The 22,354-nt window shown below is 40.5% G+C and overlaps 1 protein-coding gene across 4 annotated transcripts in view; it reads right to left on the bottom strand.

The window, feature by feature from the left end:
- slc12a7b (solute carrier family 12 member 7b) overlaps positions 1-22,354 on the bottom strand; it is a 54,439-nt gene that overhangs the window by 6,138 nt on the left and 25,947 nt on the right. For 3 of the 4 annotated variants that reach the window (XM_035668832.1, XM_035668755.1, XM_035668910.1), the window contains exons 2-22: positions 18,164-18,258; positions 17,267-17,398; positions 15,106-15,252; positions 11,341-11,395; positions 10,971-11,101; positions 10,594-10,835; positions 10,267-10,478; positions 9,065-9,232; positions 8,828-8,926; positions 8,454-8,511; positions 7,823-7,997; positions 7,605-7,723; positions 7,328-7,426; positions 6,765-6,884; positions 6,201-6,305; positions 5,343-5,511; positions 4,560-4,755; positions 4,165-4,334; positions 3,783-3,914; positions 3,327-3,434; positions 517-692 (exon numbers count right to left, since the gene is read on the bottom strand). In XM_035668832.1, coding sequence (XP_035524725.1) covers positions 517-692; positions 3,327-3,434; positions 3,783-3,914; positions 4,165-4,334; positions 4,560-4,755; positions 5,343-5,511; positions 6,201-6,305; positions 6,765-6,884; positions 7,328-7,426; positions 7,605-7,723; positions 7,823-7,997; positions 8,454-8,511; positions 8,828-8,926; positions 9,065-9,232; positions 10,267-10,478; positions 10,594-10,835; positions 10,971-11,101; positions 11,341-11,395; positions 15,106-15,252; positions 17,267-17,398; positions 18,164-18,258 — 2,908 coding nt within the window. Of the gene's footprint in view, positions 1-516; positions 693-2,854; positions 2,972-3,326; positions 3,435-3,782; positions 3,915-4,164; positions 4,335-4,559; positions 4,756-5,342; positions 5,512-6,200; positions 6,306-6,764; positions 6,885-7,327; positions 7,427-7,604; positions 7,724-7,822; positions 7,998-8,453; positions 8,512-8,827; positions 8,927-9,064; positions 9,233-10,266; positions 10,479-10,593; positions 10,836-10,970; positions 11,102-11,340; positions 11,396-15,105; positions 15,253-17,266; positions 17,399-18,163; positions 18,259-22,354 lie in introns of all 4 variants that reach the window. The other variant, XM_035668989.1, reaches the window with a different exon arrangement.

Here is a 22,354-nt window from a genome sequence, read left to right on the forward strand (position 1 = left end):
TTAAAGCTGCAGCAAGTAACTTTTAGAAAAAAGTTAGAAAGTAGAAAGTTAGAAAAGTGTAGAAACTTTCACTAAGTCCTGACAGTAGTACATGAGACAGATAATCTGTGAAACAATCAGATTCCCCTGGCTCTTCCTAGCAAGAATGCACAAGGCCTGTTGAGACTCCCAGGTCGTCAAATACCGACAATTTGGGTTGCTGGCTTCAAGATAGTTGATTGATGAGTCTCCTGGGAAGAAGTCTTAACAATCAACTATCTTTCTCAGCTCTGATTGGTGGTCTTTGTTCAGGCCTGGTGGATTCTTGCAAATACCATCAGGAGCATTATATTTTTTCACAGATTATTTGTCTCATGTACTGTCAGTATATAGTTTTTGTCAGCAAAAAAAAATTTACCTACTGCAGCTTAATACAGATGTACATGGAAAAACTTTCATTTTTCCTTCTTTTTAGCTCTTAAACTACAAATGTACAGAATCTCTGGGCGGTGTTCACAACAACAGATGTATACTTACGGTTTCATGTTAAACAGATCGCGTACAGCCACATTGGCGTTGCACTCGCGGTTACGATTACGCTCTGTGAACAGCTTGTCCTTAGTCCAGGTCATGTGAACCCGTTCAGGCCCACTTTCGGCCTTGTCGTTTATCGCGGCGTGAGACGCTGTGTTTCTGTCATGGATGAGCTGGGCCTGGAGAGAAGGGAGAGAGAAGGATGAGGAACTCGAGTACTGGCCAGGAGATATTTTAGGGGAAAGACAAGATGAAACACAACCGAAGAGACATAAAAATAGGGGTGGTGGTACAAATGAACGAACAAGGAGAGGGTGACAAAGAATTGATGAGGATTCAGAGTCCAAGATTATGCCAGAAAGATAAAAGAAAGCTATGAATGGAGAGGAATAGAAAGAACATTTGGGGAAAGTTGAAGGAATCAAAAATAAATTGTGCAAAAATTGACAGATTGACCAGTGAACAATTACAAACTGGGACAAAGGAAATAGGGAAACCAACAACTTTTCTTCTACAAGGTGATGAAAGTTGGGTGAAACCATGCTATAGAATAATGTGAATAATACAAACCTGTTCAACTGTTAGTATAACACCCACATACATAACAAATACACAGTGGGCAATATCTCTGGGCAGGATAAAGGTCCCAGGAAGGGTTGAACATTGATGGGTGACAAGAACGGAGGTGGTGGTGAAAAATGAACCAGACTTGGAAGGTATGATGTCAGTGTTCATATTGGATTCAGGGCTTCCAAAGATTATTACACATGCTCAAAATATGTTACTTAAACAACTACAAAGCAGGTCTATAAACCTATGATGCAGGGGTAGTGCAGGGTAGCATAGCAGAGCAGAGCAGGATCAACATACATCTTTATTAGAATAAAATATAATTTGGTTGTATTTGACAACAACTTCCTTCACTTGTGTTCCTGTGATAGAGTACAATGTTAACAGTTATATAACGACAGGCAATGACAAATGATAACAATATATTATGGGTTTATTATCATCTGTCATCATAAAGATATGGATAATGGCCTCTGTGTTCATTGGTACCAGCCGATATTTGATAAATGCACAACGGATTGTAATAAAAAAGCAGGTGACATGTTACATTATTGAATATTCAATTTAGTATGCCTTTAAATATGAAAGGCTGTGTAGTGCACACTTTTTAACACACTATGGTTAAGTTAAAATAAAATATAAAGAGAGCACAGTATTGCCAAGTCCGACTGGTGAGTATACCACTCCTGGTCTATAGCTTGAATGTGCTGCAATGTACATCCTTTAATAACAGTAAAATGACAGAGGAGTTTGTCGTTAGCTCAATCAAATGAAGTCTGTTTATGAAACATGTCAGACTCAGGCTTTGTGCTCTTGGCCTGCTAACATTCAGCTCAGATCAGCTGAGCTTTGAGCCTGCAGTGAAGCTGTCCAAAATGTTAGAAGTTTTTATGATCTCATCAGTTTATAATATTGACACAATTGTTTCAGGTTTCTAAAACAATACTGCCCACTCTTTCCATTCACATTTTTTGGGGAGGTGGGGATGAGGTGGGATCATGGAGGTAATGGGAGGTCGGGCATCAGTTTCAGGGTGGCTTGTATTCACAAAGCAGCTCTTGATGACAGTAATATACAGTAATATACAGTAAGTATCACTACTGTTGGGCTAGTCTGGACTGTGTTTAGATGTAGAAGATGGATGCATTCTGTAATCATGAACCAGCTTTTCTTTCAGGACTATTTATAAGCTTGTTCGCCAGTGACCTTTCCCAAACGGGCTAATTTACCACTTAGCACTTATCAGATTTTACACTGCTATAATAACTGGCTTGTAGTCTTGGGCTGACTACGCCTTCACACTGGTGCATTCTATGTAGACCAACTGGTTTTGGCCAGCTGGAGCCGGTCCAGTGCAGCTCTAGTACCCTGAACTAATACCAGTACATAGTTGTACTGATGTTAAGCCCACCGATACAGTGCCAACTCTTCTGTTAAGATTTGTTATTAAAATCAGTGCCAACATTCACAAAAGTCTCTTCAGCACTAATAAAATCAACTGTAAGTTTTTAAATATTGATTATACTTTTTATACTTTTTCGGTATCACAGTCTGATGTGCACACTAAAGTAATTGAGATCAAAAAGTCTGACTCACCACTTGCACATCTATTTTTAACATCTGGTAAATGAGTCCAGATTTCATACCATGATGATAAAAGTCATGAAAACAGTCAAATGCCGAGCAACAGCTGCAGCCAAAGATCCAGCTTTGTGAAGACGGGCCCGTAAGTCTAACAGTGAGGGACAGTGGGGTTGACAAAATGGACTACCTCGTCCTCCTGAGTGTCCTCCATCGGTGAGGACTGCTGGCTGAGGGTCAAGCTCTGGGCTGCACCCTGGTTCTTCCTCCGGATTGAGCTACGCGATTCATCAGTGATACTCTGAATCTGAGCCGTGCAGCGTGGCCCAGAGAGGCGATGGCGGATGAACAAGGAAAGGGGCCAATAGTCATATAACGCAGCGGTAGGCCAGATTTTACTAATATACTAGGGAGATGTAACTATGGATGCTGTTATAAATGGAAATAACTCAAAGAGCTTAGTTTACATTCGGTACAATCTGACCTGTAGAACACACTAACAGGGAGAAAAATGAATGACATTCACTAACTTGAAGATGTTTATGTGCTGATCTTATTAGTAGCTAACAAAAATACTGCCTTCTGCTGTGTTGAATTGCAACTACGGAGACAAAGCGAGTGTGAGTGCAGGGTTGCATTCAGGTAGATGGAGTGTACATTACCTCTCTCTCCCTCTCTGTCCTGGAAAGTTGCATCTGTTTCAGCATCTGAGACCTCTGCTCCATCACCAGGGTCTTCTCATAGGTGAAGGCTGAAATGTCATTATCATGCTGCACAGGAGAGGACAGAAACACTGTCATTAATACAATACGGAGCAACAGGACTGCAAAACCTCTGCCAACGCTGAACAACGCTGTCTTTCAGGTTTGTCTTACTGTTTGGGAACCAAAATAAAGACGTCTTAAATTTGAAATGAATATCAAATTATATTCACTGGGCCTTTGCAGAGGGTTGTTTTGCCTCTAGATTTTATCCAAATCATAGATCTCTTATCACCAAATACATGACAACATAAATAATAACAACTGTAAAACAATTGAATATTCTTTATTTATAAAGGCCTTTAAGAGTAAGAAACAGGATGTAAGGCAGCGCTAGTCTATCAAACAAAGTCTCACCATCTCCACCACTTCCACTTCCGCATCCAGTCGCAGGTGATAAAGGAACATCTGGAGATCTTTCTTCATTTGGATACTGTTGTCATCCATCTGGGCCACAGTGAAGATGCGCATCTTACACTTCCTCCACACCTGGAGGAGGGAAACACAGTTATAGAAGGAGGTGGAATGTAAAAACAAGAGATGGTAATGGTTAGATGCAAAGCAGTACAGAGGGGAGGGGAGGAGGGATGACAGTGACGTCAGTGTCAATAAGGGAGAATTCTAGGGTAGATGATATGCGAATATAAAAGCCAGATCCTGGGCATTCATATTATGCAAGGAATTAGAAATATGAAAAAAGAATTGTAGAAGTCAAAGACAACCTGAGACACACACAAACCTTGTGCTGTCGCAGAAGGAAGGGCAGCAGCATCAGCAAGCCTCCATCATGAACCACCCACCACACGTCAATGGTCCCCTCCCCCAGGCGGTCCAGGTTGGTTGGGAAACTGTCCACATTCTTAGCCACAAGCAAGGCCTGATGGGCCGCTGTGGTCTCCCGCACCATCTCTGGATGGACAGAGGAAGAGAGGGAGTGTCTATGAGAGACATGGCCTATTAATCATTATGTGTTGTCTATGAGACATTTAGTCATTGCCATCTCAACAGAAGGATTGCAGAAGCAGAAGTGCAAATATGCAACGTAAAATGCATTAAATCCTATGCATTTTTAAAAAGGCATTCTTTGCATTCCGAGTGTTCACTGATTTCTACTTTCAGTCCCCCACTCTGTACCTATGAAATTCTTCCATGACTGTGGGTCATTGGATTGCCTCCAGGTCCCAGGCCAGGCCATTAGGACTGTGTTGTGCTTCATGCCTCCGAGCCCCGCAGACTGGATGAGGTGGGAGAAGCCATCTCTAATGTTTGACGACACCACAACATGGCAGAAACCTTTTGTTTTCTCTGCTGACATGGAAGATTTGATGTTCTGGACAGAGAAAGGAGGCAGGAATTGATACGGACCATTGAGAAAAATGTGAAAAACATGCCATGGCTACTCAAGGGGAAATAATCTCTGTTTAATTCTACAGTACTGATCCTTGACTGAGCTTAACCCCAACCTCAAAATTAACATTCGGCACTCTCATTAGTATCCCTCCAGGAAAATTCATAATGGTGGGTCTGAACAATGCCCATGAATACATCAGTCTGTGTAATCTGGAATCCAGCTTCTGCACATGATTGCTTTTGTAGAAAAAGTAATCCTCTGATTAAAAATGCTTTTGAGGACACAGTCAAATCAGGTTGCAGAAAAAGAATTAATTTGGCCAGTAGATGGCAGAGTTCATCTGACTGTAAATCCTGACAGACAACAGATTCACTCGAGTGGGGAATTTCAAACTCAGCCCAGAAAGAAAGATGTACTTTAGTTGATTTTTACTATAATAATTTGCAATGGATGCACAGAAAATCAATGAGGAAGTATAAAACATGTTACATGTGACCATGAAATCCCACTTCTAGTAGAACAGGTTTGTATGAGTAGTGCAGAGTTGGGGGCAATTTCCAGAATACCTGTTCAGCCCTCTTGGCCTCAGCGTCTTTGGTGAGAAAGGTTCCCTCTATAACATTTCCCACTATTGTGAGGCCTTTCCCTGCCTTCAGCTGAGTGGTGAGGGACAGCAGTCGAGGGTGTTTGACTACTTGATCTGAGTCCAGGTCTAGGAGCACCAACAACTGAGGCCTGGGTACAGCAAGAGAAAAGGAGAGAAAGAGTCAGACAGTATTGCTTTGCAGGGTGAATGAGAGATTTTTATATCCTTATATTTCAGAAAGTTCAAAAAACAGCAACAAATATCAGTGTGGCACACACCAGTTAATTTGTGTTTACAAATAAAAACAAATGTACTCTGTTGTAGTCACACATTTCCAAGGCCTTTAATAAATGAAAACAAGTGCCTCGTAAAGTAACAACAGTGTGTAAAGCACATTATTTCTTTAGAGTAGGCATGGCAGAATTATTACAGTATTACTGGTTCACACTCAGCTATGCAGGGAGACTTTAATTGGAGTAGAACAGGAACCTTACAGTCCTACAAGTACATGTTTAACATGGGGCCAGGAAGCCTTCAATGAGAACCATCTGTATAATTGGAAACATCACATCCCTAAGTAGAGTATCCACACTGAACATGCCAAGAAAGTAAATGAAACTTGTTTTGGTTTTTTTTGGACAGGCAGTCTACAAGGTCAGCCAGTGCGAGCCTCAGTACATTGTGAAGGCTCGTCAACCTTTTCTGTCAGATTAGGTAGAGGACCAAGAGATTAATCTAAATGCACCCTCTGTGTCTATTCCTGTCTCTCTTTTGTCCACCGCAGCAGTGACAGGTGGCACTATGTCACACACCCACGCACACACATGATATACTGCACCTCCAGTTTTTAGTGTGTGGTGGAGCCTCCTCAAGGCGGATGAGGGCGTAGCGTGCTGCGTTGAGAGACAGGCCACGGATGCCGTCTCCCCACTCCTTCTCTGCCCTAAAGCCAACAAATGATTGATGATGAATTAAACAACAAGGAGAAAAGAAATGAGAACACATGCACAGAAAGATACAATCCTATGCCAGTGGGTGGATCTTACACTGAGTCTTACACTGTTTTCATAACTGTTTGGTGTGGTTTAAAGGATTTCTTGTGTGTTTTGCCAATTTAGTGCAGTTCCTTTGGGTCTGTGAGAACATTTTCTGTTGCAACACGTATCAGAAAAAAGATTCTCTACTAGTAGCATTTTGTTTAGCTCAGCTCAGTTTAGCTTAGTTTAAAACTCCACATTTTGAGATTTTATTTTGAAGGATTACACTGTCCTCACTGGCGGAGAAGAACACTTAGTTCCTTTTAAAATAAAGTGGATGAGTCTTAAATGCATGCTTGCTAATCTAAGAATTTAATTCACTGTGTACCTATGAACAGAATGACTGCATACAAAGTCTTTCTTACCCTCTGTATTCGATGTATTTGTAGATGCAGCCAGCGATGACCATGGCTACAATAGCATAGTACCAGGAAGAGATGAACATGAGAGCAAGGCACAAGCTCATTCCCAGGAAGGACAGAGCCCTACAGGAAGAAAACACACGCTTTACAACTCCGCTCCATTAACTACATACCCATCCCATTTACAGAACTGTTTCAGGTTTTCTGCACATTCATGGAAATGTCTTAATGAAATGAAGCCAGTTCAGAATGGACTGGATGGAAATCCACTGTATTGTCCTTAGCCTTTGTAGTGGAAGTAATCTCAGTAAAGGCCATCATCACTCAAACCGCACTGAACAGTGTGTCTCTGGGTGTGTTTGTGTGTGATTCTTGGTGTCCTAAAATCCTCATAAGGAAAGCCTCAGCCAGTTAAATAAACCTGACAAATTTGTTAAGTGCAATGTTTTGAGACCCTCAGATTAACCTCAGAGACTTTCAATATCTTCTTCTCTCACTGGGTGACAGTAAATATAGAGAGTGTGCTGCAGAGGGACAAAATACTGCAAAACTGAATCATTACCCACCAGTGGTAGTATTTGAAGCGTGGCCTCCAGTTAGGTGTCCGCAGCAAGGTCTGAACTGCACAGGCCAGGTTGACAAACAGGTAGCACATGAGGAAAAACCTGTGGAAGGTAGACGATAAGTCAAAATATGCGCTCACTTATCATCTGAATCTCCTCTTTATGACCGACTGTAAGAGGCTTTAAGAAGCAAAATACTTGAGGGATTACAGACTTTATCTGCTGATCTGATTTTATGGAAAGAAAGTAAAGCAATACGCCTATGCAAACAGATACTCACATGGAGAGAATAGGAGCCACGGCATCCAGGGAGGCGATGAGAATGCCGATCTCACAGATCCCAGCAGTCAGCAGCAGAGCCCAGGTCGGTTCTCCATTAGCTTTCCCATGACCAAACACCTAACACAAACAGCCAGGTATGAACACTGAAGTTCAACACACGAGAAGGAGAAGAGACTGCTCAGACTATATTTGTGTCTCCTGTGTAACCACTCTAACCTGTAAGAAAGGTACGATGCCGTCTCGTGCGATGGCCTGCAGCAGACGTGGGGCGCCAGTCAAACTCTGTAGCCCTGCCCCGCAGCAGGAGAAGAACGAGCCAATCACGATAACCCAGGGTGAGGGCCAGGATAGTGTACCTATAACGAGGTTCCCTTTCACCGAGTCACCAAATCTGCAACGCAAACACAATTATATACATTAATCAGATCATATTTATTTATTCAGCCTTCAACATGTAGGTATTAGGACTGTGTATTAGCCAAAATCTCAATATGATACGAATCACGATACAGGCGTTACGATTCAATATATTGTGATATATTATGATTTAAAAAAAAACTAAAATTGTCATAGTATAAAGAACATACAATCATGTGCATAAAATCGGAGCATAATCTTTTATGCAACCACAACAGTGGGACCTGCATTTGTATGGATCACTGTGATGTTTTAGTGCCTTTTATCTGTTCTCAACAGATGATACTTGCAGAGAAAAGGAGGAGAAAACAATACAAAACCTGTACTGTTTTCCTTCCAATTCCTTTTTATAAAATGTTTTTATATGAACATGTGAATTTAGCATACATGTGTGCAGCATTTTACAGGATGTCCTGTGTTACACTCTTACTTGTCTCGTAGCAGAACTCCCTCAATGCAGGCACCGAATAGCACCACACAGGTGACATCTGGGAAGCACTGTTAAGGAGAGTAAATCCATAGACAGACTCCACACACTACCCATAATCCAACTGGTGCTACTTGCTCTGTTGTATTGGGCCTTTGCCAGGCTTTGATTCTTGTTCCAATGGCACCAAAACATTCCTGCCAACAACCTCTGAACCTAGCAACTGAGGCAACTGAGAGATAAACAGGCAGGGATATTAGGCATCATTATATTTATCATCTCTACCAGTACTTGAGCTGATTAAGCTAAACATTTTAAACTACAGTTGTAGCCGTGTGACGTGTTCTGGTATCAGTCAAAAAAAGGCTTAAGGATACAGATGAAGGAGGTGGTAGCGATAGCCAGGATGGTCCCGATGGGGATGGACTTCTGGGCATCTCGCAAGTCACCTGACCGGTTTGAACCAGCCATGATACCTGGAAGAAAATCCAACATGAAATCTTTAGAAATGGAACAAAACACTATGGTCTGCTATTTTGACCATAATGGAAACTACTACACACATACACTAATCATATCCACATTAGTCTGTGTTACATTTACCACAGTCTCACCTGTGACGGATGGGAAGTAGATGCCGACCAGCAGAGTGAAGAAGGTGGTGATATCGTTGACTACGTAGGGCAGGTAGATGTCCTTGGCAGGGTCACTTCCCCCAGTGGATGGCAACTTCTGGTCTTCTACCAACATACTCAGAGGGCCATACACTGACCACATATTTTCTACAAGAGACACAGAAATGTAATTAGACTCTAAATAACAAAGGCCATGCACTGTACAATTTGGTATGTCAAGCATGCGTCTCATCTTTCCAGTCATATCCAATTTATGCAATTCCAATACTGTTTGGTATGCAGAAATATTCAAGTAAACAATGCAAAAGTAACACACTTATACCGCATGCAAAGAAATGGTATAGCATGGTTTTTGCCCCAAACTGCATGGGATTAGCATAAATTGGCCATGTCTGTGAAGGGGAGTTAAGTTCCTTTAAATACTTCTATAAAGCATTCAACTGTGGTACATTAGATCCAGCAAAAATCTGATATCATTGTCCATAGAATTAAAATTGTGATCCAGGAAACAAATGGTTGGTGCTAAGTGAGCACTGGTGCTTAAAGCAGATAAGAGGGGGAATTAGAGGTTGTGTTTTTACTAGTACGAGCAGAGGTCTAGACTTCTAAAAAGACAAATACTAAAACGGATCTGAATCAGAACAGAAGGCAAACTATTTCAAAGAAAGAAAATTATGGTCAAAAAGAAGCTATTTGAGAGAGACTGGGGAGGAACTAGAGAAAACATAAATAAAATCAATTGGAAAGGGAAGAAAGCAAAAAGTGAAATAATCACATATGAAATCCCTCCTACACTCGCTTGTTCCAGATGCTCCACAAGAAATATGACTATTTTGTCATGGCCAACAGTTACGTAACATGAGGAATGTTCTGAGGTTGTACTGTATGTCATAAAACATAGCAGTTTCCATGACTGTGTAAAATCCTACTGAAATGTTAGTATTTAACAAACAAGCCCCTCCATTTATCTTGTGTAATAATTTCAAAGTGCAAAATTTGGCAGGTTTTAGTGGAGGAGACTGAGTGAGAAATTCTGCATAATTTTGACAAATATAGAAAAGCTGTGTATTAGGCATTGGAAAAGTTCAAAGTATAAAATAGGTGAGGGATCTTTTTTAAAAAACAGTTCCACCACATTAGCACAGTGCTCCAAAAACCTCCAGATGAAACTGTGTCCTAACCTGAAATAACTCCGCTGGCCATTCCAGGGATTCCCTGCACGCTGGTCACATTGTTTTTGGTGAAATACTCGTCGCAAGTGGCGTTGAAATCTTGCCCGTGACAGAAGAGCTTCCACAGCTTGGTAGTGACCGTCAAGTTATCTATAATCTCCGTCTTAAGACAGCTGTCAAAGTTTTGGTTCTGCAGAGTGCGATTCCCTAACATGCAAACACTGTGGAGGAGGAGAGGATAAGGAGACATGACACACTACTCAAACTATTTAAATGGCAAAAAATGGCATCATATGGTTCAACACAACATTAGAGGTTACTGTATACTGGACTCACGGAAAGTCCGGTGGCTCAAAGATGGTCTTGATGACTCCAGCATAGATGGAGAGGATGGAGAGAATGACACACGCCAGGAATACTAGGGCGAGCTTGTTGACATATTTCACCCCCACAAAGACAACCACGGCCATCAGTGCTAGGCAGCATGTGCCATAAACACGCATGTTATTTAGCAGGGCATCCGCCTCATCCTCCTTTTTGTCTGCCACAAAGATGGCCGCTTTAGGCACGATGTAAGTCTGCATGGGGAAGGGTGAAGGGAAGATAAAAAACAAATATGCACTTATTATTTTAAGTTAATAATAATGTACAAGTGTTGGAAATACAGTAGATAGCCACTTTACAGAAGTCATTTGTGCACACTCTTCACTTACCAGCAGAATCTCTATAGTACCTAGAATGTACATTGAGCCAGCGAAGGTTGTGCCCAGGTAGAAACAGAGACCTACAGCTCCACCAAACTCTGGGCCCAGAGACCTGGAGATCATATAGTAGGAGCCTCCAGCTGGGAGAAAAAGAGGGAGCACAGTTTAATCAGAAAAAGCTAACTAACTTCTCTTTCTTTGCAGGAATTAGTGGAGAGCTTGCAGATTTTCTGATACATACAACAAAGATCGTTGTAACCTAAATGTGCCTGAACTTCTCAGATAAAGATGTCGGCAGTCACTATAAAATCAACAAACAAGGAAGGGAAATTCTTTCTGATACAAATACATAAAGTTGGGAAGTAAATTTTAGTCTTACCTGGCACAACACCATTAGTAGCAATTGCACTCATGGATATGGCTGTCAGCATAGTCTGTGGAGAGAAAACGGTTAGGAACCACAGCATCACAACAAAACTCTGAAATCTAAAGAGCTCACACAGATGATATTCCTTTGAAATGTGAGTTCTTTTTGAGGCCAGTATCTCCTGTGAGGTTATTTTTACCATTTTATTGTAGCAAGAGAGTCTGTCATGTAGTTATCATCCATTCAAAACCAAGTATGACTTTAAGGATTTTTCGTTCCCACAAACAATTCTTTATTTCCAAGAAATAAATTATTTCCAGATTTTCCCAACAATAAGACACCTGAAGAGGTTAATCTAGTATTTAGCCTGTTAAAATACTTCTAAGGGGCTTAAGCTCTAAATCTTGTGGATTGGTAATGGATACAAGCTTTTCCGTGAAATCAGTCATTGTGGCGGAGGTCGTTTACATCAGCCTGTTACCTAATAGTGCTTCCGGATGAGAGAGAGAGGACGAGGCAGAGAGAAGGGCAGGGAGACAAGATAAGAGGAACAAAGACAAGAAAGGAGAGAGAGACATGAAAGTTAAAACTTAAAGGGTGAAAGAAAGAGGGCAAGGAGAGAGCATGAAGGTGAGTGAGTAGAAGACACAGACACTGACTAGAGGGGGGAAGATGAGGAGGAGGAGGGAAGCAGGGACAAGGGCATGATCATGATAAACCTTGCACTCATTGCTGAGCGTCCGGTTTAAAGTGGCAGACAAGCTGGAGTAAAGCCAATTAGCTGACAATTTTACCTCCTGCTTCCACTGAAACCCTAAGCAGCTATTTACTAGCTTGTCTTGACCACAAATGAATCAAATCATTTACTGGGAGGCATGTCATCATTGCTGAAAAATGACCACACAGTTCCCATAAGTTATGTGGACATGTGTTACATCACAGCCACCTGTCTTTTTGGAAACTTAGTGCTGGAAACTAATGCTGCATTCACATTGACCGGATATCATTTTAGTGAATGAGAGCAGGGAGGTAAAATTAGATGAGGCCTGCAGAGAATACCAACAATGACACACGGCAAAGATAAAAAAAATAAATAAATTAAAATATTTTAACTAGATGTTACGTAGCTCCTTCACACAAGGAGAAAACATGGGCAATCTAGACAGCGAGATGCTAATAATTTCATAATTACATAAAATAATACACACAAAATAATTGTATTTAATACATTTTGTTCCATTACTTGTAAAAAAATAAAAAATAAAATAAAAAAAATAATACAGCATCACAAATGCATGTTTAGCCTGTTTGTTTTTCCCATACCGCCCAAAAGGCGTTGTTCGTCTGCCTGAATCAATGCAGCCTTAGCGGAGCCAGAGGCCTGGTCAGGCCCACGCAGGGTCCAATATTTGCAGCAGATCTACATTAACCAAAAATATCCATGGACCTCAGAGTTAACCAAAACATCACTGACAGGACAATCGATCACCAAAAAGCTGAATCAATTAGCATTTCGTTTCCCTAATAATTCTTTAATGTTCCACATAAATTAGTGGGCTAAACTGATTAAATCAAATTGCTTGAAATTTCAAACTAAATACCTTAGATCTGGGTATTTCCATTCGTGCTTTTATACAATAATTACTTTAGTTTGGGGGTAATATGGTTACTAAAGTCAACAGTAATGAAAAGTTATCTATGTTCAGAAAAAGGTATCGCTCAAAAGTAATGCAGCCGTTAAGATCTCATTTACTAAAATCCCTCATGGTATCTATCACATTATAAACATTAGAGTATGGTTCTATAATAGTACACCTATTCATTGAAAGGAGTGGATATAATGCTAATGTGAAAGCATTTTAGAAAAGCACGTGCTGGCAGTGCCCTATAAACACAATGCACCTACTGTACATGTTGTTGAGCAATACAACCCAAAGAGCAGCGGAATCCTGACATGATGGAAAATATTCTGTGTGCAGTGTGGTGTACTGGGCTAATGAGAGAGTGTCTGTACTCTCAGTGTCCCACTTTTTGTTTTTATCTTTCAAAACAAATCTACATGTCTCTCCTAGGGATAATCTGATTATATCCAATATTCAGCATTTCTCTGATGATTGTAATCTTTTTTTTTTTTTTATCCAATTGCAGATAAACTAATTTTAAAATGTGCTACTCGGCTCTGATGTAGCTGCCTTTCTCTGTAGTCTGGCTTAATATCTAGCCCACAGCACTATCTGATTGGTTACACATCACTGAAGGTTGCTGTGGTAGACGGAGCAATGGAAATACTGGTACAGTACTTGAGTAAATGTAGTTTTAAACTCAACTCTACCACTTTATTCTAAATTTTGACACTATGATTTTTTACTGCAAATGTATATCAGTTCCAAATATTGGTAATTGTTTTGCTTAATTACTAATCATTTATATCTGTATTGGCCAAGGAAAAAAATATCAGTTGATCCCTAGTCTCGCCATTTGTAATTCTTAAGGCTGCAATTTAACAGTTTTTGTAAACAGTGAAAGGAAAATGAATCATGAGTGATAAATAATAAGATAAAACTCAGCTAGACACAACAAGTGGATTCTGTTTGGGCTATTTTTAGACATTTCTGGTGTTGGGTCTAGAGCACACAAAATATGACCTATAAAACAGGTGGCTGATGTGGAGCCATCAGTGCAAAGTCAGATGTGGTCTAAGCAGTGAAAATGAACATTAATCTGTCTGACTAAGCTTGGCTCTCTTATTATGTAACAGCAGCGATGCAGTGGAGGGTAAACCCTCCTAACGCACTAAGCTAGATTGGAATATATGAAATGGTGTCCCTATCTTTTTAGGCAAACAGTTCTTACAGCTACAAAATTAGATATAATTCAAAGCACTGTGTGCGCAGTTCACTGGGTTAAATATTTTTCTGATCATTTACAATACTTAATAAAATGTTGTAAATTCCAATAAATATAAATTTGAATAAATCTCTGAAGATTTGTGGCATTGATTGTTAATTTCAGTTACAAGGGAATGGAAACAAATTCCAGGTGTGCAAAGTTTGTAATGCTGTCACTTTGCCAGTCTGTGAAATTGATCACATTATACCATTAGAGCTTTCCATTATGAGACAAAGAGCATTCAACTAAGATAGTACTCGAGGTTTTTTGTTTGTACTTTCCCTGATTAAGCTTAAGTAATCCATTGTCTGCCGTGGGATTGGCAAATATAGCCACTGTGTGGGTGTGTATGTCGCTATGTTTCTGACACTTTGGAGATGGAGGGATTACACGTCAAGCTGCCAGGTACCATTAGAAGCTAGGAGTGTATGGGAAATGGAGAGTCACAGCGGCTAAATATAGGAAGGATCAGTGGCCACTAAGTCGACTTGCTGATCATTCATTACTGCTGTCATTCCAACATTTGCATCAGTCTACCATTAAAAGTTGAAGCAGCATCTGCCCCCCCAGTGTCATCACAGCACCGCAGCCGCACATGGACACATATTCACTGTCATGTGCTAATGTATTCATAATGCATTAAAGGGCTGGATGTGTACATTAAGTTCACTCTTACATAAGCTTGCACGTCATTGCTGCTTAAACTGTAAAACCTTGATAAGGGACAAATATCCATGTTAAGAGTCAGAGCAGCTCCATTCAGTTTGTATCATTTAATAAAAAACACTGAATACAACAGGGGAGGTGTAGATGTAGGGAGGTTTAACCCTTCAACTTTAATGTTAAAGGCTAAGATGGTCATGTGGGGCATGAGGGTTGAGTACTTACACAAGAGCAGCACAGGCAGACAATAGCCAAGGACTCCAAGATGCCGGCAGTGCCGACAATCCAGGTAAGTCGCAGAAACAGGATGACCCCCAGAATGTTCTGGAGGCAGGGGAGGTAGACGCCCATGAAGGTCCCCATCTGAGGGCTCTGTAGAGGGAGGGGGATGAGATGGGAGAGAAAGGACAATGCAAAATATATTAATGTGTGCATGAGCGTGTGTGTGTGTGTGTGGTGGGTGATTAGGTATAGAAGGGGGAAGGAGGGAGAAGAGCATGAGGTGAGAATCACAGCAATGTTGGTAACTATGAGCAGCAAAAAAAAAAAGATATGAGAGAAGAAGAAGGAATGAGGGGGGATAAAGGCATGTTTAAAAGGGAAGTGAAAGAGGAACAAAAAAACTGGTAATATATGGTATGAGTCAGTTCAGGGAAGACTCTTTTCAAAAAATTTACAAAGTATGACCATACAGTGTCACACAAGCTGTTATCTAAGATTATTAGATTAGATTTAAAAAGAACATACTCATTGAATAGAATGCAGTCAATAACAACAACACGATTTTCCTGTTATGTAATAATATAATATATAAATAATATATAAATGACTTATAAGCTTCATTCGGGCAAATTCTTGGTTTAACCGTCAGGGCAACATCATAAATGCAAAGCAAAAGCTGCCTTCCACTGTTAGCAATATTAAGATTGTGCTTCTTCAAAACATGAATGATGTTTGATATGGATTAAAGACTTACATCTCAGTGACACAGGCAGCATTTACATAAGTCACTCTATACTGAAAACTTGTCAAAAATCCTTCCATGTTTCCACCCCAAAAGATAGAATTCCCTGAAACAACAAATGGTTGTTTCGCAACAGCATGTAAAGAGGCACAGGCAACAAGAATATATTAAAGTTTTCGGACCAAAACAAAACACAAACTGTCCAATCGATCACCTCGGATTGACTAGCAGCTACCTTTTTAGCCATCGGTCTCCGAATGTAAAGCACTGGTCCAGACAAAGAGGGGCGACGATGGTGTCAGCTTAATGCTTTACCAAGATGTCCCTGCAAGCCAATGGGAGGTGCCCGAGGCCTATTTCCATGCAGGGGACAAGATGGAGCAACTGGCATGGGACTGGAGCTGTGGTTACAGAAGCATGGCAGCACTCTGGCTACTTTTAATTTTTCTCCTCTAAGAAACCAAAATATGAGCATAGAAAGATCCTCGAGGACAAACAGTACGGACGGACTGTGAAGCAACGGCAACCCACAGCGGGGGCCGTTCTAGACCTCTAGGGGGGCTCAGTCTCTAATGAGAATGTGACATGCATAAAGTGCCTTGCAAAAGTGTTTTACCCTCTGCTAAATCACGCATTTACTTGAATCACAATTGGTACATTAATGTTTTTGTATATACAACATTTTAATACAACAATACTTTAAATGAATCGCTAGTACTGCATGTTTCAACAGGTTAAAAGGAAAACGTTTTGCCGTTCTTTCTCTCTCTATGCTGACTCCATCTTGTTCCCACTCCCTCTCTATCCTGCTCTCTCTCTTTGTGCTGTCAAGCATAAGGCAAACATACCAACTGAAGAGAGTATTTATAAGAGAAGAGAAGAAGAGAGTATTTCTAATATATTAAGAGGATTGAAGATGGGGGGGGTCCATATCAATTTATAAGATTCTAAATGAATATTGTGTTGCTGTCAGCAGTCAGGTGAGGTAATCATTTTGACTTGGCTGTTTTGCTGAGAAAATAACATACATTGTGTTCTATATAAAATGTATGTTGCCTCAAAGGAAGCTTCTTGTTTTAGAACCTATTACCTAAACATTATATATTATTATTTGTTTATTATACTCTTCCTGTGCACATTGTAAAGCAATGACATACCACACAGTGGAAAACACAAAAAGAATGCATTATAATACTGTTGTTGATTTTTTGCCAAGCACGGATAAAGTGTAACTGTAAGCATTGAGGGTAAACAAAGGGAAAGATTTGAGAATAAAACAAACTTCAGGGCTTCATCGGTCAAAGACCCTGTTATGTAATGAGGGTCAGCAGGTCTAAAAGAACAACTGTTAATATGCAACTGCACAGTACCAAAATGTACAGTCTGATACAGACATTGTATGAAAAGGGGTTTCTGCTGTACCTTAACAGCTTTCTTCTTGGGCCCCTCATCCTCTTCAGCCTCCTCGTGCTCCTGGGCCCCCTGGGTGAGGTTGGTGTAGTTTGCCAGTTTATTGAGGAGAGATGACACCATGGGGTTGCTGTCCATCTCCTCCTGCAAGAGAGAAAGGATTTTTTAACATGCAGAAACAAATTATTTGGTTAGAACAAATTCCTTTAATCCCAAATTACAGTAACATAATGTATGTGTCAACAACATACATAATAATGTTTGATTTTTTTAGAATACTTTTGCAACTTTACTTTAGCCTTTGAGTGGCCAGTTACCAGATGCTTCAGAGGACAAACTTCCAGGATCAAAATGAACAGTGCAATATTTAGTCAACTGTTCAAAGCATCTTAGAATAGCACGGCTGGATCAGCTTCATGCAGAACGGAGAAAACAGAAGCCACAGTGCCTAATTGATCCTATACAAGGGCCGGTGACCACAGAGCAGCAAGGTCTGCCAAATGGCAGAGCGAAGCACCTGGCAAAGGTTCAGCTGAGTGAACTTGAAGGAATGCAGCAGCTTTTAATGGCAAATAAACTCTTGAAGGACACATTGTTGAGCTCAGTCAAGATTGGTACCTTCACCTCCTTGTGTACTATTTATTTAGTCAACCACAGCTTACTCTGATGCTTTAACATACTGTGCATTAATGAATGGTTTGAGCTTCATAGGCTGGATCAAATTTAAAACTGCAGAAATAGTTCTGGCAGTGAATATCTACCCCACACTTTGGGGTTTCTCTTTCATGGCCTATAACATCTTTCCAAAACAAATCACACTGTTACGTTTCCTTGTGTAGTAAAACACCCCCATGTCTTGTGTTGGGCCCCATTTAAAGTTGATGATGATAAAAACAACTGGACAGTTACCTCAAAAAGGGCCATGTTGGTGCCATCATAGCTGTTGCCTTTGTCGTTTTCCGTGTTGTTGATAAAGGGACTGTTTTCCTTTGGGACGCCATCACCTGTGGAAACACAACGCAGTTTCTTTACAACAAATTAAGCTTACAAAGTACTGTAGCTTGAAATACGAGCCAATGTCAGCCATATTTGCAAGAACTGGCTTCCTCGTAGGACAAACCTTTTTCACCGTCTTAGGTCTGCAGGTTCTTGTGTTACACCAATAATGAAGCAAAGGCTGTCAGTGTTTTATTGGATCACAGTTTTGCACCCAGTCCATATGCTTTAGGCTAAATATCCAATATTCCATACACATTTAGCCTAACATGTACATAATAAAGCAATCTATTTATCTCTGCATTAGGAAAAAAGAGTGAATCAGTACTTTCCTTTAATGGTTCAATTCTATTACTGTTTGTTCTAAATCTGTAGAGAGAGAAGTGACAGCTTTGATCTGCTGTGGCAGCAGAAAATAACATCCAATACACAGTCAACATGATCCATAGAAAATATCTGTGTCATACCCAATGCATGGGCTGTGGATCAGGTCACAACATCCCGAGTTGGAGGAATTTTAAAATCTAAAAACAATAAATGATTTGTCTGTTCCTGCAAAAAATACCAAACTATTACTAAGGTGAAAGGATTTTTGTTTTTGCCTTGGACTCGTGTGCACATTATATTGTTATATACCTTTTTAATCATCTAGATCATGATAAGGACTTCTCTATGCATTACCAATTTATACCTAAACTGTAAAAAGGTTTAATATCTTTAGAAATTGACTTATAGTTCACATTGTACTAAACATACATAAGTAAATCATGACACACTGACAAAAGAATTAAACAAATTCTACACAAAGGCAATCGGCAATCTGGCAGTACAGTGGAAGACTATGAAGGATGGGGTCCATATGTTTCAGACACCATCAAGATTGTCAGTGAGAACTTGTACTAATTTAGAAAATATATATTTTGGGGCATTTTATTGCCTTCAATTGATAGTAAAGCTGAAGATAGACAGGAAAGGGTCAGACAGAGGGGATGGGCCACAGATCGGACTTTCCTAACAAAGTGCAAAATCTCAGCATGACACAGCATAAGTAAACATTCAAGTGGATTTAATAAATGACCGATCATATCTATAACTAACTGAACTATCCTGTGTGCCAAGCCACACAATCTTTTTAAGACAGAGAACACTGAGCTACACAAACGATGTAATGACAACCTGAATAGATTTTTTGTCTTTCCAATTGAGAAACCAAAGGCTTGATATGGCATGGTGATAGTTTAACTGATTTACTCAGAAGGTGTACCTTTGTTTTTGAGTTGGTGGTTAAACAAAATGAGTATTTTAAGACACAGATCTGACAGTGGCTGATAGTTGAATCTGCATTGTCATCTCACACTGCCTTTCAAGGATTTAAACTCACGTCCTCATTATGCTGGAATAGCATAGATAATACGCTTTTGCAGAATACAATTGGATCTCATTTTGAGCTCCCATGAGGTAGAGGACAAGAGACGCCGCCATGTTTCAACTAAACTCCTCTTCTCCACTTAATCAACTGCGACAGGACTCACACAGTCCATCTACATCACACTCAGCAACCGAGCCGTCTTCAGAGACAACATTCTAGCATCAAACTGTGAACCACGTTGTGTCTTTGCTGCTGGGGCTGGCAACCTAACACGGCGATGCACTGAGCAAATGTTCTGAATGAACAGACAGCTTAGAGTGTTGGGGCTAAGATACCCGACATGCTATAGTCAAGTCCAAGTGTAAACAGTGAGGGATCTCATTTCGAGACAAATGTGTTTGCTAGAGATTATCTGTGTGAGCATGTGTGCTTCCCTTTACTACGTCATATTACTTTGAAAGCACACATGTAGTCTGATGCAAAAGAAGAAGAAAAGTAAGCAGCATGAAGAGCAATTCCTTTATTTCCCACAATCTGATTCACCAAAATTCTCCCTATTCCCTCTGAGGGTTCAAATAAAGTCAAAATAATAGAACCTTTAGGCTGCTGCCTCAAAGCTATGATTGTGAGTATGACGGAGTGAGAAAGAGCAGTTGAAGTAGATCCCAGTTCTTCCATGCAACACGGGTAAAAAGAAAACTCTGCTGGCGTAAGCCTTAGTAAAACAAACACACAGAAAAAAAGCTACATTGTGCTTTATGGACAATAAAACAGTATAAATAAAAGCCAATAAGACAAACAATAAAACAATGAGCATGAAGTTCAAAAGAGGAAAAATACAACAGGAAACCAAACAGAGGTGGTGACTATAAACCTCTTAAACTGAAGAGCAAAGTCCATAAGAGAGCTAACAGAGGGACACTGGAGGACAGAGAGTGGAACCACAGTAACACTATCATCCAGACAAAACATGTGCAGCCATTCCTGCAGAAACAGTCACTCACCATTAAACTGGCAACTGCAGCCACTGCTTTTAATGACTCAAAACATTCAGGTGAAAAGCCACTTTGCAAGCCTAACTGAATATTAGCAGTACAATACAGTAGCTGAATAGTCTGTATGGTAGACTATTTTTGTATCTGAAATTCGCTGCACTTAGGAATTTAGAAGCAAAAACTAACTAGAGACAGTAGATTCTTAAAGCATCCCACCGCCTCCCTTCAGGCGACCCTTCAAAGCCACTCCTCCAAAACACATTTGCATTGAGTGCATTGGCAGAGCGTGCACAGGGCCTACCTGACAGGCAGGTATGATTGGCTGGGCTTATTACAGGCCCACAAAAGATACTAGATTTTTTTCTTTTTTTTCCAGAGCATCTGATTTATTGAAAAAGAGAATTTCAACAAATATAACAAAGAAATGCCCCTGAAATACATTAGCTTTATTTGGCTAATCGTTTCAGTTCACACTTAACTGTAGGCTGTTGGACCAGGTCTATTCAGGGGTGCCATGCAGATCCATAAAAATGTGTTAAATATTCAATACATTAACGGAGCGACAGATTTAGAGCTTTTTCTTATTTAATTAAACCCTTTGCCTCAATGATCCATCTCAAAGTCACAACAGTAACATTATCCAGTTCCATTATAAAGTGCTCCATTTGTTCATAAAGAGTAATTTTTAACAAATTTGTTTTAAGCTACAGACACTGAAGCACTTTAAGACAGGGCAAAAATACCCCAATATTTATGTTTTTTTTTACTCTCCTTACATCGCTGAGAGGCCATTGCTGACCATGGCTCTCTGCCGCATCTTCTTCATTCATCAGTGGAGCTGCCGACTGAGAACTCTGGCCACTGTGGGGATTTCATGGGTAACTTTTACTGCTTGATCCAGCTGCATGGGGAATAAGAGGCTTGCAGCAGTGGCTTAGGCTCGCAGTAATCACAGGGAAAGTCACTATGTCCTTGTACTGTATAGCTCTTTAAAACGCAGTCTGAGTGGGATATTGAAATACATTAGGTGAGGGCACGGCGTTTCAATAAGCTGGGATAACAGGGGAATGAATTGAACATAATGACCATTGTAGTGCGAGGATGCAGCCAAGGGTGAACCAACCTGTCAGTCATCGCTTAGCTTGGTTGGATGCTACACACCACAGGTAATCATTGTCTTAAATGAAACTAGCTAAATCCTCTTTGAGGTCCCGGGGGCAAGCTAAAACAGGCAGCAGTGTTTCCAAATGAGGTAAGGTTTCAGGTTTTAGAACGGACCCACGTGTGAAGTGGTTTAAATGCCAATCAGAAAGTGAACGGAACGATTCATTCACTCCAGCTCTAATGGCTAATGGTACACAACAATACAGTTAAGAAAATATTTTGTGACACAGCGATTAAGTTATGTTAAAGGGACAATGTATAGTATTTACCTCCCTCTGCCATTCTGAGGACCGGATAAAAAAGGGTGGAAGGGGGGGTCCTAGTATGTCCCTTGGAACTCCAGTAATGGGTCCAAAGTATAGAGTATGCTAGTGAGGTGCAGAGTCAGGAATGCGCTGTGCTGTGTGGTATGTAGATCACTATTTCTGAGCGTGTGGGGTTTGTGTGGTGTGGGTGTGTGTAAAAAGTGGCTGTGACGACGATGTCAGCGACTCAGCCCATCACAAGGCACCTCACCTCCCCCGACGCCGCGCGACGCACGCACACACACACACACAACACACACACACACAACAC

Source organism: Morone saxatilis, unplaced genomic scaffold (genome assembly GCF_004916995.1).
Source record: "Morone saxatilis isolate NCDOM2014 unplaced genomic scaffold, NCSU_SB_2.0 Contig0, whole genome shotgun sequence".
Taxonomy (NCBI): domain Eukaryota; kingdom Metazoa; phylum Chordata; class Actinopteri; family Moronidae; genus Morone; species Morone saxatilis.